The sequence below is a fragment of the Strix aluco genome, chromosome 6 (assembly GCF_031877795.1).
Source record: "Strix aluco isolate bStrAlu1 chromosome 6, bStrAlu1.hap1, whole genome shotgun sequence".
NCBI lineage: Eukaryota > Metazoa > Chordata > Aves > Strigiformes > Strigidae > Strix > Strix aluco.
In genome coordinates, this window is record NC_133936.1 from 41,803,964 (window position 1) to 41,820,397 (window position 16,434).

A 16,434-nucleotide genomic window follows, 5' to 3' on the forward strand; every position below is an offset into this window, starting at 1 on the left:
CCATTTCTTAGAAGACTTGAGCAAACCCCAGGCATGTTATGCTCCCTCGGAGCCCACCATTAATCCCCTGAGCGATGGGAAAGCCCTGCAGATGGTTTTGCAGCTCCACATCCCTCCATCGCTCCCGCCCCATGGCACAGCATCGCCTTTTTTCTCCTGTCGCTTTAGCTCTTCTCATTCTCTCTTTGGCAAATGCAAGGAGTCTCCCTGGCTTAAAAACAAACAGATCTGGAAGTCAGGGAGAGGAGATTGGTGGGGGCAGAATGCAAATAAATAAGTGCTAATTGCTGGCAGTGGCGCTGTGCTTCGAGCACGGTTATTGTGACCGCATTTATTGGCCAATTAAGGGCTTTACTGGACGTTAGGCGAGATAAATGACTGCCTGGTGGGTTTCCTAGTCCTGGCGTTGGTTTGTGGTTTTCCTACGGCACATTTAGTGGTTTCACTAGGAGTAACCACGTTTCTCTAATATGCCCTCCAGGTAACTCCTGCAGTCTGTGCTCTCTTTACAGTTGGACTTGATGATCTTAAAGGTCTTTTCCAACCTAAATGGTTCTATGATTCTCTGAAGTCATGTTCTGGGCATTGCTCGGGTGGGAAATGCTATAGGAATAGTTCACTGGGGAAAAAACAGATTGCCTGCTTCTCCCTGCAAACATCACCTGACTCAGATACATCAAAGATACAGAGAAAAGAGGGCAAAAGAATGAGCTCGAAGGCAGGTGATGCTGGGCTCAGAAGAGCTTCATGTGGGTCACCCTGCTCCCCAGCCCGGCTTTCTGCTGGGCTTTTCACAGCCCGGGTAACGTCAAGTTTCTGAGCAGCATCTCTGGACACCACTTCCATCTCCTGCCACCAAGTCTTTGAGCAATTCTGGGCAGGAGTGATGTCTGCTACCCCTGGGAAGGGCCCTCAGGAAGGTAAATTGGGCCAAGCCACTCCGAAGGAGGGGGTCCCACCACCACCCTTCCCCCCAGGGTAGTGTAACGGGAGGAGGGGAGGGGGGAGGAAGATGATGATGGTTCCTCATCACCATTGCAGTTCAGCTGAGGAACATCTTGATGTGGGATGCTGCGGATGCTCAAAGCTTTCAAGGGATTCAGGGGATCAGCCAAATTGATGGAAGAGTAATCCGCTGAGGGTTACTAAACTCACTGAAAACAGGCAGCTCAGAAGTCCCTGAATTTTAAACAGTTACAGGCTGGGGAAATATGTAGCAAAAAGTCATATAATCTGATTTTACACTCTCCTCTAGCATTGCCTTTTGGCCACGGGTGGAGAAGAGGTGTTGGTATGGGTGAGTCTCTGACCTGGCTCTTTAAGGCTACTTTTACCTGATACTCATGAAGCATAAAATGTTTTCTTTTATTTATGAAAACAGCTGAATTTGGGCGAGCTTGGCTCTCTCCTGGAAAACAAAGCTGTTAACCGCGGGGTCAGCCCCATCACACTGCATGCAATCGCTGTGCGTGCTGTCCTCAGTCGTCTCATCCCATCGCTCCCTTCATACCAGTTCAGATTTGTGTTAAAGAACAAATGAGAAACAGCAAGAGTGCCAAGGGAATGATTTTGAGTGAGTGCTAAAAGCATGTGGTACCTACGGAGCGAGCATCTTCTGGGCTCTGGAGCAGGTTTCTTGACCTGGTGCTCCCAGTATCCATCAAAGCTAATCCTTTGAGGGCAAGGGTTGAAATGCACAGCAAGGCCTTATGGCAGGGCAACAGTCCAGTCTTTACAGTAATTGCTTTTTTCTTAAAAAAAAAAAAAAAGGGGGAAAAAAGGGGGGGTTCCTGCTATTCTCATTATGGGAATCAATAGTTTTCCTTCAAAACCTTTTTCTGACCCCTGTTGCTTTGCAGTAGGGTATTTCCTTTTCTTCCTAAGCATCTGTGGATGCCACCAGCTGAGGGTGTTTGAGGGGTACGCGGGTGTGGGCTTGAGGTAGGTGAGAAATGTGGCCCTGAAAGACATCCTCAGATCTGCTCCACCATCGCTGGCACCAGGATCTTCCAGGAGAAGCCAGATCTTAGGAAGGTGGTTAGAGAGAGTGAGCAGCCAGCCATGCCTATCATAAAATCAAACCCCTTTAGGAGGTCAAAGGAGAGGAGGGATGGGTGATTCCTAAAAAAAGCACTACTATAGCTTTACACCCAGGGGGAATCCAAAACAAGCTCTCCCACGTTTGAAGTTCACATTTCAAATCCAGAAGGGGACAACACAAAGCACCCACCTCCTGCTTCGGTGCTGGTTGGATGGGTGATGGGGTTAAACAGGGTGGGAAAACCTTGCAAGAACAAAGGCATACAGTTGCTGTGTGACAAAACAGTGATGTAGACCCCTAAAAAAGAAAAAAAAAAGAATCCACAAGCAGTCCTGGAGTTTTTCATCCCCCACAGTGCTGCTACAGCCTCCCTGGAGCACTCAGAGAATTGAAGAGCAGAAAAAGAAAGAGAAAACCTCCCCCAAGCCCCAAACAAATCCCATTAGAGAGGACAGAACTGACAGCTTCCTGTAGGCGGGAGACCTGATGGGATGGGCAATAACCTGAAGAATGAACAAATTTAAGCCAAGTCACAAGCAGACATAAAAGATAAAACCAAAAAAACCCCAAGCCCACACTATGGGCTGTCCCACTGAGTTTGTGAAGATGCAAGCTCACCTCTCCAATCCTGGCCAGGTCTTCTCTTGAGCAAAATCCCACTGCAGCAAGGTCTCCAGTCCCATGACACACTGGAGAACCTGTCCGTCTTGGTATCGGTTTTGACCACGCTGCCCTTTGGAATCAGCCCATGAACCGTGTTGGGTGCAAAACCAGGAAGACACATCCCCAATCTGCTGCTTCTCCACAGCTCCCCTTGGCTATCTCATCCCCCTCTTTGTGTCTCTTTTTGAGGGAAAGTCCCCACTTTTTCCACCTCTTCATAGCTGTACTCATTTCTGAACATCCTTAATTTCTCTGTGTCTTTTATAAGTTGGGACAAGCATAGATGGCCAAACCGTAGCATTGGTTGTCTTGCTCCATGGTGCCCTCATAGATCTTAAAATCTTACATCTCTTTCTTCACCCCAGGACACGTTATTCAAGTCATCTCCCTTTTTTTCCCCATTAATGCACATTTACTGAATTTTATCTGCTGTTCTCTATGTACCCACCTTGATACCACACAGCTCTCTTGGCCTTACGTAGTTTTTCAGCAACCATCGCTACCACTAACCATATCGCCAACCTGTTGAGACACGCTGGCCCTGGCAGGGACCCTTCTGGCACGTGGCTAGCTACATCTGCTCAGTTGAAAACCTATCACCTTTCCTCTCCTTCCCATCTCTCAGCCTTCTGCATCAGGAAACTATAGACCTGTCAGTCTGACCTCGGTGCCAGGGAAGGTCATGGAGCAGGTCATCTCGAGTGCCATTACAAGTCATATAATGGACAACCAGGGGATCAGGCCTAGTCAGCATGGGTTTATGAAAGGCAGGTCCTGCCTGACAAACCTGATCTCCTTCTATGACAAGATGACCCGACTATTGGATGAGGGAAAAGCTGTGGATATTGTCTACCTGGATTTTCGAAAAGCATTCGACACAGTTCCCCATAGGATTCTCATAGAAAAACTGGCTGCCCATGGCCTGGATGAGCAGTCTGCTGGGTCAAGCACTGGCTGGATGGACGGTCCCAGAGAGTGGTGGTCAATGGAGCTAAATCCAACTGGTGGCCGGTCACAAGTGGTGTTCCTCAGGGCTCGGTGTTGGGACCATTTCTGTTCAACATCTTTATTGATGATCTTGATAAGGACATAGAGTGTATCATCAGTAAATTCGCAGATGACACCAAGTTAAGCGGGAGTGTCGATCTGCATGAAGATAGGGAGGCTCTACAGAGAGACTTGAATAGATTGGATCAGTGGGCCAACGTTAACGGGATGAGCTTCAACAAGGCCAAGTGCCAGGTCCTGCACTTGGGCCACAACAACCCCATGCACCGCTACAGGCTTGGGGAGGTGTGGCTGGAGCTGCCTGGAAGAAAAGGATCTGGGGGTTCTAATTGACAAGCAGCTGAACATGAGTCAGCAGTGTGCCCAGGTGGCCAAGAAAGCCAACGGCGTCCTGGCTTGTATTAGAAATAGTGTGACCAGCAGAAGTAGGGAGGTGATAGTCCCCCTGGGCTCTGCACTGGTGAGGCCACACCTGGAGTGTTGTGTCCAGTTTTGGGCACCTCAATAGGAGAGAGATATCGAGGTGCTGGAGCGAGTGCAGAGGAGGGCAACGAAGCTGGTGAAGGGCCTAGAGACAAATCCTACGAGGAGAGATTGAGGGAGCTGGGACTGTTCAGATTGAGGAAGAGAAGGCTGAGGGGAGACCTCATCACTCTCTACAACTACCTGAAAGGACACTGTAGAGAGGTTGGTGCTGGTCTCTTCTCACAGGTAATTAGTGACAGAACAAGAGGGAATGGCTTTAAACTGCAACAGGGGAGGTTTAGACTGGATATTAGGAAAAAATTTTTCACAGAAAGAGTGGTCAGAGAGTGGAATAGGCTGCCCAGGGAGGGGGTGGAGTCACCATCCCTGGATGTGTTTAAGGGTCGTTTGGATGAGCTGTTGGGGGATGTGGTGTAGGGGAGAACTTTGTAGAGTCGGGCTGAGGGTTGGACTCGATGATCCCAAGGGTCTTTTCCAACCTGAATGATTCTATGATTGATTCTATGATCAGGGCAGTATTTTGTCTTCTCCTTGGGCCTACTTAGATTCCCCATTTCTTCTTGTGAGGTACCTCGGCCAAGACCTTTAAAAATGTAAATAAACATCAATCAGTTCATCAAATGCCCACTGTTCAGGGCTTTAAATGACTTCTTCAGAGAAGCCTAATAGAGAGCCATGATCTTCCTACAAAGAAGTGATTAGACCATACCATATCATGACCTTAAAGATGTTTTATTATTCTTATTTTAAATGATCATTTCAACCAATTTAGCAGATACAGATGTAACCGTTACTGGCCTAATTCCTTGGATCTCCTCCAGAGACTCTTAAAGTCTAGGTGCAACATTTACTACTCTCTCTTCCTCGCGGAGAATAACTGTTTTTAATGAAAGCTCGCATATTTTTGCTGGGAGATCTGTCATTCAGTTCATAAGCACTTTCAGAACTCTTAGATATACACCATTACGGTCCGGTTGACTTATTGCTTTTTAATTTATCAATTTGCACCATTACCGGCTCTTCTGACATCCCAGGTCTCGGATAATACTTCATCTTTATTACTGGCAAAGAGTGACAGTATCTCATCATTAATACGAGAAGAAAGTGGGGCCAGGGCAGGTGTATCTCAATAACATGGCAATGAAGACTCAAGCAAAGAAGCAAGCTGTGACGAACAAGTTTTCTTGTCTTTATTAGAAAGAGACCTATACAATATAGCAGCCTCTCTCTGCAGTACTTTACAACTTTTTTTTCCTTTTTTATTTATTTTTTCTTTTAATTATTCAGAATACTGTACAGCTGACACAAAAATCTCAACACGGAGAGAGAGGAAGGGGAAACATAATACAAACTGGCATACTTAATCAAACCAAAATCATATGAAACAACAAGCAAAGTGAAATGTTTGTCAATCGGTTTAATTACAGTACAAACAATATAAATAAAGCATCATTGAGTCATTGTAAAACAAACTTGCTGAATGAGGTAATATAAAAACAACAACAAAAGACGTATTCTTTTTTTTTAATAATTTCCACACTGTCTTGTCATCATTTATACATTACTATTTACAGAAACAGAAAATAAACCACCCAAAACTTGCTAGAAAGCCTGCCACGTGCCAGGTGTCTGCTGCCTCTAGCCCAAGCAGAGGTCTCAGGTGTCCCTACTCACCTGGGCTCCCCTTCTCCCCATCCCAGCCAGAAAGACAAACATCACAAAGCAGAAAAACTGAAAGACTCTGGGGCTAAATGCGACCAAACGTAAAACCTAGCCTTTGCAGGTGGTCACAGGGTATTGAGGAATAAAGAAAAAAAAACCAGCGTACACATCTGCTTCCCAAGCAGTGCCGACGGTGCTTCCCAAAATAAAGGTGCCGGCTAGATTGAACCTCAAATCACCACCCTGCTGAAGCTAGGGGCCAAACTCTGGCTTCAGAGAGGTCACGATACAGCCCATCCGCACCCAACTCTGCCGCCTTGAACCTGTTTTACCTCGGACTTGGGCAAAGTATTTGGGATACGCTCAAATCCTACTGAAGTCAAGAGGTTTAAGGCAGCAGGAGCTGCAGAATCAGGCCCCCGGCAATCCCAAACCAGAGTCCAAAGGCAACTGTTACACAAAACAAGTCCCTGGTGTTTTAAAAGACACTCCTCTCCCAAACACCCCTTCAGTTTGTGCACCCACCTACGCAAGCTGCCGACAAGTGAAAGATGCTCTTGACATTTGAATAGTAACAGAGAGCTGGACCGAAAGCGTGCAGTCCCCTGGAAAGCTGGTATTCCCACCGAGGAAAGGAAATTCCCCTTCAGAGGGTGAATACACCCTATTTTCCCCATGGATTGGCAAAATGAGCTCAGCAGATTCAATGGAGAATCCAGCTGAATCCCTGGATACATCGGAAAAAATGCCTGGAGGGGTTTTCGACAGCATTTCAAAGTAATTCCTTTGTCACAGGCGCCAGAAGGGGAAATGAAAGATCCTCCCACCATTTCTGCACACCCAGCCGTGTTTCCTACCACACCTTGCCTAGCTCCTGCAAACACCTTTCTCACCCTCTCCCTATTGACTTCCCCTGATAGGACTATAAACCGAAAGCAAGGGTAGAAACGGTGTAAGCAAGTTTTGGCCAAGTTTTCCTGGACTACTCGGTATCTGCAAAGCCTCAGCACTTTAGCTGAGGTCTGTGGCTCCCTCATGACAAAATTCTGGGGCCAGAGCTTAATGGCCAAGAACACATGGAGGGGCGGATGAGGAGCTGCTCTTGAGGAAGGACCCACCTGGAGAATGCTCTTCAGAAACATCTCACCATCATTAACCCCAACAAATTAGCCCCACAAACAGCAGCAGGACCCAAAGCATCACTGAATCAGCTACTGGAGGGCAGCCCACTGGTCCTGCACTTAAATTCAGCCAGTAAGCTGCATTTCAAGCAAATTTACATAAAAAAGGGCCTCTGAGCAGCAAGTCCTCTGTCCTTTTCACCTTTGGAATCTCCTTCCCTGGTGCTTCCCATGATAACACCCCCAGGGCTGGCGAGCTGGGATTTCTTCTCTCAAGCAAGGGGGCTAACTTCAGTCCTGGTGGCCAAGTTAAAGGTTTTCTCAAGTTGAGTGCTGCTTTCTGAAGAAGCTGGATTTTTAAAACCTCTGAGGCAGGCGCCTGTGCGAGTCCTGAGCGTCTGATGGCTCCCAAGAGCCACAGTAAGCCTGTACCTCATGTTCCTGCATCTCTCCATCCCTCAAGCACGTGTCCCCCATCCTGCGCCTGCCTCTTGCGCTCTTGGAAATGGCTGGTCTTCGTCAAACTGGGAAACTCGCCCGTCTAGAAACATCTAACTGAAAACCTGGCTCTAGCTATAGATTTTGATTAATGTGTAAATGTGCGCGCGTACATTTCCACCACTAATAGCGGTATGTAGAGCATATATGCGTATATAAGCACACATATGCACACCGAACGCAAAGCACGTGTCGTTAATGACCTCCATGTGATACACTGCCTTCACCTTAGGACTCAAACTACCTTGGCTGCACTTCATCCACTTATTCAACTCAGCTCAATCCCCAGGTCTGGGAACTAGTTGCCAAATAACAACCCACCTTCAGCACCAAAACCCTTCCTCGGTCCTGCGTGAGCTTGGGGTTTGCCTTCAGCACAGATCAGACACTATCAAGTTGCCTGCTGCGAGGGGTTTTACTCCCCGTACCTTCTAATTCAAGAGGACCAGGGAAGTGTTTTCAGCTACTTCAGTTCTCAGAAACAAAAAAACACCAATCGGTTCTGGAAAACGGGGCATACACAAAAGAGCTGATGGTGCATTCACTGCCAGCAAGCAACATGGTCATCCCAAACGCATGCCATTAGACCTCTGTAAGCATTCCCACCCCCCCCACCCCCCTTCATGTTTAGTACATAACACACAGGTAAAAATTACTAGCTCTGAAGCACTGCAAAATAGTCAATCCTTAGTACTGGAAGCTAAACACACATCCAGAAAGTTCATGGCCAAGAGAAAGCTGAAGCTCTGCCTGTCAACAGAACTGACCGCTACTGCTTGAATATGCCACAGGGATTTGGGACACAGGCAGACATATAGAGATGAAGAAGCTAAAACTGCTGAAATGCACAAAGACATTTTTATTTCATCCGCCTACAAGCAAAAGTCCCCCCGAACATTCAGGGAACGGTAGTAAACGATGGGAGTTAATTCACCCACATATTGCTGTCACCTGAAATGAAACACGGGGGCCAAGATGACCAGAAGCATGTCTCGTGATCTGGGGCTTAAGATGGCTTTAAAAAAAAAACAAACAACAAAACACCCCACCAAGACAACCTTTTATTTTCAGAAATCATGCAATTCTTCTCTCAAAACATGAACTATTCACAGCTCCTGAAAGTCTTGGCCAAAACCCTTTGAACCTCCCTATAAAACGTGTGACAGATTCAGTCAACTCAAGGTAAACTGTCATGAGATGAGATCACCCAATATGTACTTTAAAAACTGGCCCACGCTAAACAACAAAACAAAACCTATAATATCATAATACAGCAAATCTACCTACCTACAGCTTTGGCTATTTTGCTCTATTACCTCTATATTTTTTCAAACAGGAGATTATTTTCTAATAAAACCATTCAAACCAACCTTCTTCTTGCAGCTTAGAATTTAGTAAGTCAAAACTCATTGCAGTACTTTTTAATTTGGGGTAGTTTAGTGTTTTTGTACCTTGAAAAGAACTATCATCTGTAGCAGGTTTTTTTTCTACTATGCAGCAAACACAAGAACATCCAAAAACATTTTTCTATGTCATAAATTTTACCCACAAATCACCAAGAATGGAAGGAGATGTTGAACTGAGGATCCAAGACTAACAGCCAGAGATCCCATGTACACATCGCTGTAGCAGCCACTGGAGGGGAAACGAAGATGCTTGACGATGAGGTGCAGATGGGCAAGTTGCCTCCTATCCAAGCCAAGCTGCCCCAAGTTTGGTCCCCAACGCTGTCCTCCTTTACCTTGAGTCCCTCCAGCCACCAAATGACCATTTGTTCCCTGTTAAGGTGCAAACGTGGCTCCCCGAGACGTTTGGAAAGGGCCCCTTCGGGACCCCCTTGTGAAATCTGTGCTTCTCTCCACTATTACTACTTTATACTAGAAACTACAAATTACTTCATTTTTCCCGATCTCCATACAAATATAAAAGATGAAGCTATCCAAACCCCATATAATCTAATTATACTACATTACAGTGCCGGAGATCATTTCTAAGCCCGTATCTGCATTCCCACCTCTAGTCCTCTCCCTACGTTACTCAGCTTCCTCTGGCCAGGGGAAATCTCCAAGTGCAGCTAAAGCTTTTTTTGCACTAACACACATAATTTAAGGAATCGGGGAAAAGACATCAAATTAAACAATATTAATGTTTACACAATTATTATACATTATGCCCAAATGCTTAAAAATCCTCTCTACCTTCCAGGAGCTCTCACCTGGCTTTCTGAGCAGCATCGAGCTCAGAATATACCAAGGTTCTCCAAAAATAGCTTTTCTTCCGCTCCCTTCCAGCAACGAAATCAGAAATCTGGTAATGGGAGCCCTTGGCCAAATCTCTGCACTGGCAGGACCCTGAATTTTCCCAAGGTTAGATCTTATTTCTTCATAAATAGCAAGGAGAAGTAAATCCCCTTCAACTCCCGGAATATCAAGGTTCAGAGGCCAGATGCGACACATCCGGCTCATCTCCACCATTCAACAGCAATTAGTTTAAAATAAACAGAAGGAAAGTGCTGATGTTAATAGCAATGGCTGACTCGCTTTTAGTGTTTTAGTCGTCGTGGATAAAGTGCAGAGGAAGGGGGATTTAAAGGTATCTGGGATGATTAAAAGGGTTAAATGGGGGACGCAATGGAAACCACAGCCGTCGACTCCACTTTTGGAGAAAATAGCTTTAGCTAACATGTTTCTGCTGGGATTTCTTATTGACGGGATCTCAATTTGTTTTTAATTTGCTCATAACATGCTCAAAGGGCGTAAACAGCCTGGCAAGTGGGTTCCATAAAAGCAACGAGAGGGGCTAAACACGAGATGAAGAACGGAAAACGGATGGGTTAACGGCGTGAAAGGAAGGGGAATGATTCCTGCAGGTTCTCCAAGTGTCGGTATATGCTGCCTCTTTCCGCACCTGGAGAACTTCAATAACATCCTTTGCAAAGTGCAAACACATCCCCTGAAGAGCACGCAGAGCTCAAAAAGCCAAGCCCCGCCGGGCTCCAGCCACGGAGAACTTCCTTCATGCTCGCTCTCAGCTGTGGTGGGAAGGGGTTTCCCCTCCTCTCCTTCACCACGCAAGGAGGGGATGGAGTCTATGCTGGCCTGAGTTCCTTGCCAGGTGGCCTGTCCCACTAGCTTAGGAGGTGCCATCCAACCAAACCCGTCTGAGCAAGGGATGCTGTAGGCAGCACCCCATGAGGCACAGCCCCTTGGTCTGTTCTCCTGCGGCTGGAGCACCACCAGCTGTAGTGCCAGAGAAGGTCTCTCCTGACTTGGGAGAGATGGCGCTGGGTGATCTTCTGTCTTTTGAAGGGATCGCTGCTGCATGCACAACTGGGCATCCTCCCTGCAGACCCCCATCCGGGGGAAGTCATCACCTAGTCCTCTGCCACTTCAACATAGGCACTGCCAACGCTTGCACCTCCAAAGGAAAAAAACCTACCTTTAGGTTAAAAGCAACTGTGTTACTGCTTAACTAAAGTACGAGGCTATTAGTTGGTTAGCCTGCATATATCAGTTTCCCTTAATACAGTGGAATTTCCTCTCCTAAAAACATTCTGTGCTTTTTTGATGTTTGCCTTCAGAAAATTTTTATGAAAGGAGTGTAGAATTCTTCTACCTGAAATCTGCGTGACAGCCTGGTTGCCTTGTTTGTTTCTCAAACATCACTCTCACCTTTATAAGAGGAAGGTGGCCCAAAGAGACCATTACATTATGCACAGAAAATATATTCAATTAGGAAAAAAACACCTCAGAAATGGAACATGCATTGAGAACTTAACGGTGGCAAATCTGCCTACCATGTATTTGAAACATCGGACTTGGTTTTCGGATACAAATGCCCTTGCTGCTCCCAGGGGAACAGCAGGCAGCTATAGCACCTCTGGGACCACGAGCCGCGATTCCTGAACCCCTGCTGCGTCCCCCCGTAGAGGTGTAAAGCTCATGAGCACCAAGACACAGTGGGCTTCACAGCATCCCCTTAAGCTGCACGTTAGGTGGGTTGTCCCATCGCTGAAGGACCACCCGTAAGTACCAAAGATCAGGGAGCTGCATGGGAATGATGGGAAAATAGCAATTATAACAGACACCCTTCCTCGATTAAAAAAAATAAAATAAAATTATCCCAGTATGAAGAGAATCAGCTGTAGCCTTACTCTGATGCAGCCAGCCTAGGCTGGTTGAAGAAAGATTTCCCCCCTGAATAGTCAAAGGTCTATACAGTAACAAAGTACAAAATGAGAACACCACCAAATAGGAAAATCTAGTCAATATTCTCGTGCTTCCACCTTGAGGCTCGCTCTTCTGCCAAAATTTGATGATTTTACACCAAACCCCTAATTTTCTGTTTTTTTTTTTTTTCCCCTTAAAATACCCAGATCACATTTTTTCCTTCACATTTTGTCCACATATAGTTTATTTAGCAATTGATACGCTCCTCCCATTTGTATGCCAAATGAAATCCAGAGCCCCAAGGAAGAACACCACTGAAGGCTGGGGAAATACATACGAGCAGGTAGATCTGCAAATTACTATGCTGTGTGCACCTCACTGCCTTCACATAATTGCTCCTCTGCCATCCAATTCAGTTGAGTTTTCAACTTTCTCCGTGATATACCCTTCCCCCCTCTTCACATTGCCATATGCCACTTAAAAAAATCACTTTGCTGCCTGCCAAAAACCGTACAGCCTGCTTCCCAGTGCCAGAATCCTACTTCGTGGAAAACAGGAAAAGCTGGGATCTGCCCGGTAATACCAAAATAATCAAATCAAGTATAAAAACTTGGAATTCAAATGAACTGTCCAGGCTACTTTCACAAGCCATTTTTCTTCCAGAAAGCAGCCAAGTTGGGAGTCAAGCGCAGCCATGCCCTGCCCGCCGTGGTGAAGGCTATCAATTCTGAACTTAATCAAATCTGATCTTCCCACAGCCAGACTAGGGCTTTTTGTCTTGGCTTGTGAAAGCTTTGTGACTTCTGGAGTAAAATGTATTTACAGCGCTTAGAAACAGCCTCTTTTTCCTTTCTAAAAGGTCTTGTACACTTTTTTTTTTTCATGCCAAACGTGCCATAATCTCCTTCTGATACATTCCTCAAAGGCTTGCAATGGAAACAAGAGTTCACTGCTGGGAATATTTCCAATGTACAATGATCTGCATCCCACAGATCCTAACTAGTTGCACATTATTTAAGTTCACATCCATTATAGTTTATAAATTAACAGAGATGTCATTTTCTGTACAAAAAAAAAAAAAAAATCAATGCATATTTATTTTTTTTATTCAAATAGATTTTACATACATATAATCTAGAGACACAATACAAAAATCTGTATAAGTTAGGCAATGCATCACAGGAGTGACCAAAAACTCAACACATTTACCTTGGCAAAATGACAGAACCTATTTCTGCTGACTGAAAAAATATTAGCCTTTAATGCGTTTATTAATTTCACTAAACGTACTTGAAATGTTTTTCCTTAGCGGTATTCATTATTCCTTTTTGTGTTTCATAGTTACTCTTATTTATTTTTTCCATTTTGTTTTTACACCAAGGAGACTGCAGTCAAATAACACTCAGCAACTCATTTCCTCTCTTTGGACTGAAAAATTAAACAGATACTAAATTATGACAGTGAATTTAGAAAGGAGGGCTCCAAGGGCTTGAAAGAACATGTCTGAGATAATATGATGCTTCTAAGAATATTGCAATCACATCCAAGCAATCACCGAAGCGTGCCATGTAACTACCTCCTCAGCTAATATGCTTTTTTCTCCGTGATGACTAATCATGTTCTATTAAACAGCGGTAATGCTGGAAGAACTCAACTATACAAGTGTAATGAAGCCAGTATTCTCCCCGGACAGATTAGCTACAACTGATTTGACACATACCATCATAGGAGCTTCAAACCTGACAAACTCTGTGCTTGCTTCTGATTTATGCCGTCAAGCTCTTCAGAGAAGAGAATGAAATCCAGGCGTCGCGTTTGGTAGAGGTGAAATGTACTGATGTGCTTAACTGTCAGTTACGGAAAGTCACCATCTCTCCTTCCTTCTCCTCTCGCTTGCCTCTCCCTCCGCCCCTTCCCTCCACGCTCGGGGAGCCTGCGTCCCCCCCCGGGGACGACTGCTCTCCCATGGTCCCGGTGCCACGCGCGGTGTGTCCTGCTCAACCCACGTGCTCTCGCCTGCTTGTTTCCATCATTCGAGAGCTGTCACTGAAACAACTGCTTCCTCTGCAGCCCCTTTTGCTCCTTCTCATCCCCTCGCGCTCTCCAGACGCGCCATTTCCGGATGGGACAGGGATGTACCGAAGGGAAAAGGGAAAAGGAGAGTTACCAGACTCACAGAGCAGAGCTGTGATGGGGATGGAGGAATATGAGGCTGCGGATGTAATTCAGGTCAGCGAATACACGGGTGAGCTCCTCAGATGATGGTGGGCATCCTTCCGCTGCTGTTGTTCCGGTTATTGTTCTTCCTGGACAAGTTTGGAGTGGCCATGAGGACGAAGCGCTCGTCGGGGCAGCCGTACTGGAGGAGAACGTCAATGCACTCCTGGCTGGAGGCCTGCCGGGCGTAGGCCAAGGCCGTGTTTCCGTGGGCATCGCGCGCCATCACATCGACGCCGTACTACGGAAAGGAGAGATGGGTCATTGGGAGCTGCGGTGCCAACAGAGCTTTGAAACGGAGGGAGCAGATTCGGGACAGATAGGTTTGAATTTACGTGAGGATGGGGAGAGGTAGGAGAGGGAGAAGAGGGAGCAGGCAGGATAGCAGCCTGACAATGTGAGCACAGCAGCACTCGGTCACATACGTAAAGGTTTCTACAGGGAGACAGTCTCACATGCAGAGCAAAATCTGCTGCAGTGGTGTTTCAAACAGGTGCTAGGGGAATCTCTCCTTCCTCATTTCCTATGCTCTCCTTTACTCTCCATCAAGATGCAGGCAGAGGCAGACTTTTTTAGCACGGTGCTGTCTTTTGAGAGCGTGCAGGGAGGAACATCCGCATTCAGGAGACCAGCACACTCGCTGTGAAACCCTCAAATAGCAGGTCTGGGAGGTCCTGCTGAGGGACACAGCCAAGCGAAAGCCACCCCAGCCAGCCCCCTCCCCTGGACACCAAGTACTTACCCAAATCAAGAGCTGCACTAACACCACGTTTCCTTTCCTGCACGCCAAGTGGAGGGCAGTGCGCCCATCACCGTCTCCGCAGGTCTCATTCACCTCTTCCCGAGTCCCGTGGGCAAGGAGCAGGATGACCGTCCGCAAATCCTCCTCAGCTGTAGCCCTCAGGAGATGCTGGCCCAGAGAAAGCTCCAGGCACTGCAGCGGGGCAAGGAAGAGCTTCTGCTCATATTTCGCACGTATCCAGCGCTCTTTTTCTTCCCTAGAGAAGCCAAAGGAGACAGGTCATTCTAACCTGGCTTCGCTGCCTCTAAACGGTGGCATTTCAGCTACCAGCACGCTAGCAAACAGCAGTTAACCAACAAGAAAACTATTCCACCTCCAAATTTTTGGCAAGAAAGCCCTCCTAGAAATAGTTCATCCAAACCTTGTATTTGCAGCAACATTTGTGTCACCCATCTCATCATGACTGAGCCATATTATTGCAGTGTCCAAGATCCCCCTCAGTGGGTGCTGTTGCCTACGGGGTTGTAAGATCACAACAGCCAGGAGGTCTTAAAAAACCCTGGGCTGCCCTGAGGGCTGGCAAGAGGTCAGTGCAAGAGCCCTCACCATCATGAAGACCAAAGACAAAACAAGCAGCCTGGTTCCACATTAAGGTTGTGCTGCAAAATACGTTACAGAAAACGCACCAAATTTCTGTATCTAAGACCAGAAGTAACCAAGCACCTGGGCTTGCATTTCAGACAGGAAAGCAAGCCCTGAAAGACACAGCCTTGCTTGCAGGGGTGCTTTTTCCTTCTACAAACTGAGTAATGTTTCCAATGCAAAGGGCCTATGGACGGTTCCCCTGTTTGTTTTTCCAAAATGCAAACCACCAAAACAATACTTTGAAGCACCATTTCCTCCTGATATGTCAAAGAACTATCAAAAGCTTTCTGGATGCTATCAAGTTACAGGAGAACAAGGATTACAAACAAGTCCCTCAACTCTCCATTAAAAAAATTACCATACAATTATATGATCTAAGAGATCTAGCCCTAGACAAAGTCCCATTTAGAGGTACCTCAGGTAATCTGTTCAGCCTGTGAAAACCATATATATCACCTAAGCCAGGCAACTTGTTACTGGTGACAGATTTTCTCCTCTGGAGTACAAAAGGCAAAGCTCTGTTTATGCCTTTCAGCCGTGTTTACACTACTCCCAGTAATCTAGTGTCAGGTTAGCCCTAATCTGTTTTTAAATACTTATGTAAACAGATCCTTCCAACAGTAAATCTGGATTAGCTTTGCATCATTTCCTGGTACATGTGGAGTGACCTTGCTTTGACCTCCCTGGGATGCTTTCAGGCACATCAGTTCCCAAAGCATCTGCTTCTCTACCCCACCACAATTTACCTTACAAACAGGTCCAGGGCTTTTTTTCAGAGAAAAAGTGCAAACAGAAAATTAACACAAAGAGTGCTTCGTTTAAATCAAACCTTTGAATGTCTCCTGCAAGCTAAAAGACACACCAAAAAAAACCCCAAACATTTGAGGAGCAGCAAATTAACCTTTGATGGCAGGATCTGATAAACAGAGTATCATTTCAGGTATTCCAGATGGAGAGGAGGAAGAAAAGGACTTTTGTTACTATTGCATCCTTAACTCATGTTGTGTTTGTATTTTTTTAAGGTAAAAGACCAAAACCAATGTAATGAGGAGAATAAAGTAACATACATGCAATTATTTACAATAAAATGGGCATTCTTGCAACAGTGCAACACTTCTAAGCCCAGTAACCATCTAATGTATCTTCAAGAATGTTTAGTAAAGCTCTCATATGTTTTTTTAT

The 16,434-nt window shown here is 45.9% G+C and overlaps 1 protein-coding gene across 9 annotated transcripts in view; it reads right to left on the bottom strand.

The window, feature by feature from the left end:
• Positions 1-5,366: 5,366 nt before the first annotated feature.
• The window catches only part of AGAP1 (ArfGAP with GTPase domain, ankyrin repeat and PH domain 1), a 399,779-nt gene continuing 388,711 nt past the window's right edge, over positions 5,367-16,434 (bottom strand). For all 9 annotated transcript variants that reach the window (XM_074829819.1, XM_074829816.1, XM_074829814.1 and 6 more), the window contains 2 exons: positions 14,608-14,863; positions 5,367-14,106 (listed from right to left, as the gene is read on the bottom strand). In XM_074829819.1, coding sequence (XP_074685920.1) covers positions 13,903-14,106; positions 14,608-14,863 — 460 coding nt within the window. In that variant the 3' untranslated portion in view covers positions 5,367-13,902. The remainder of the gene's footprint in view (positions 14,107-14,607; positions 14,864-16,434) is intronic.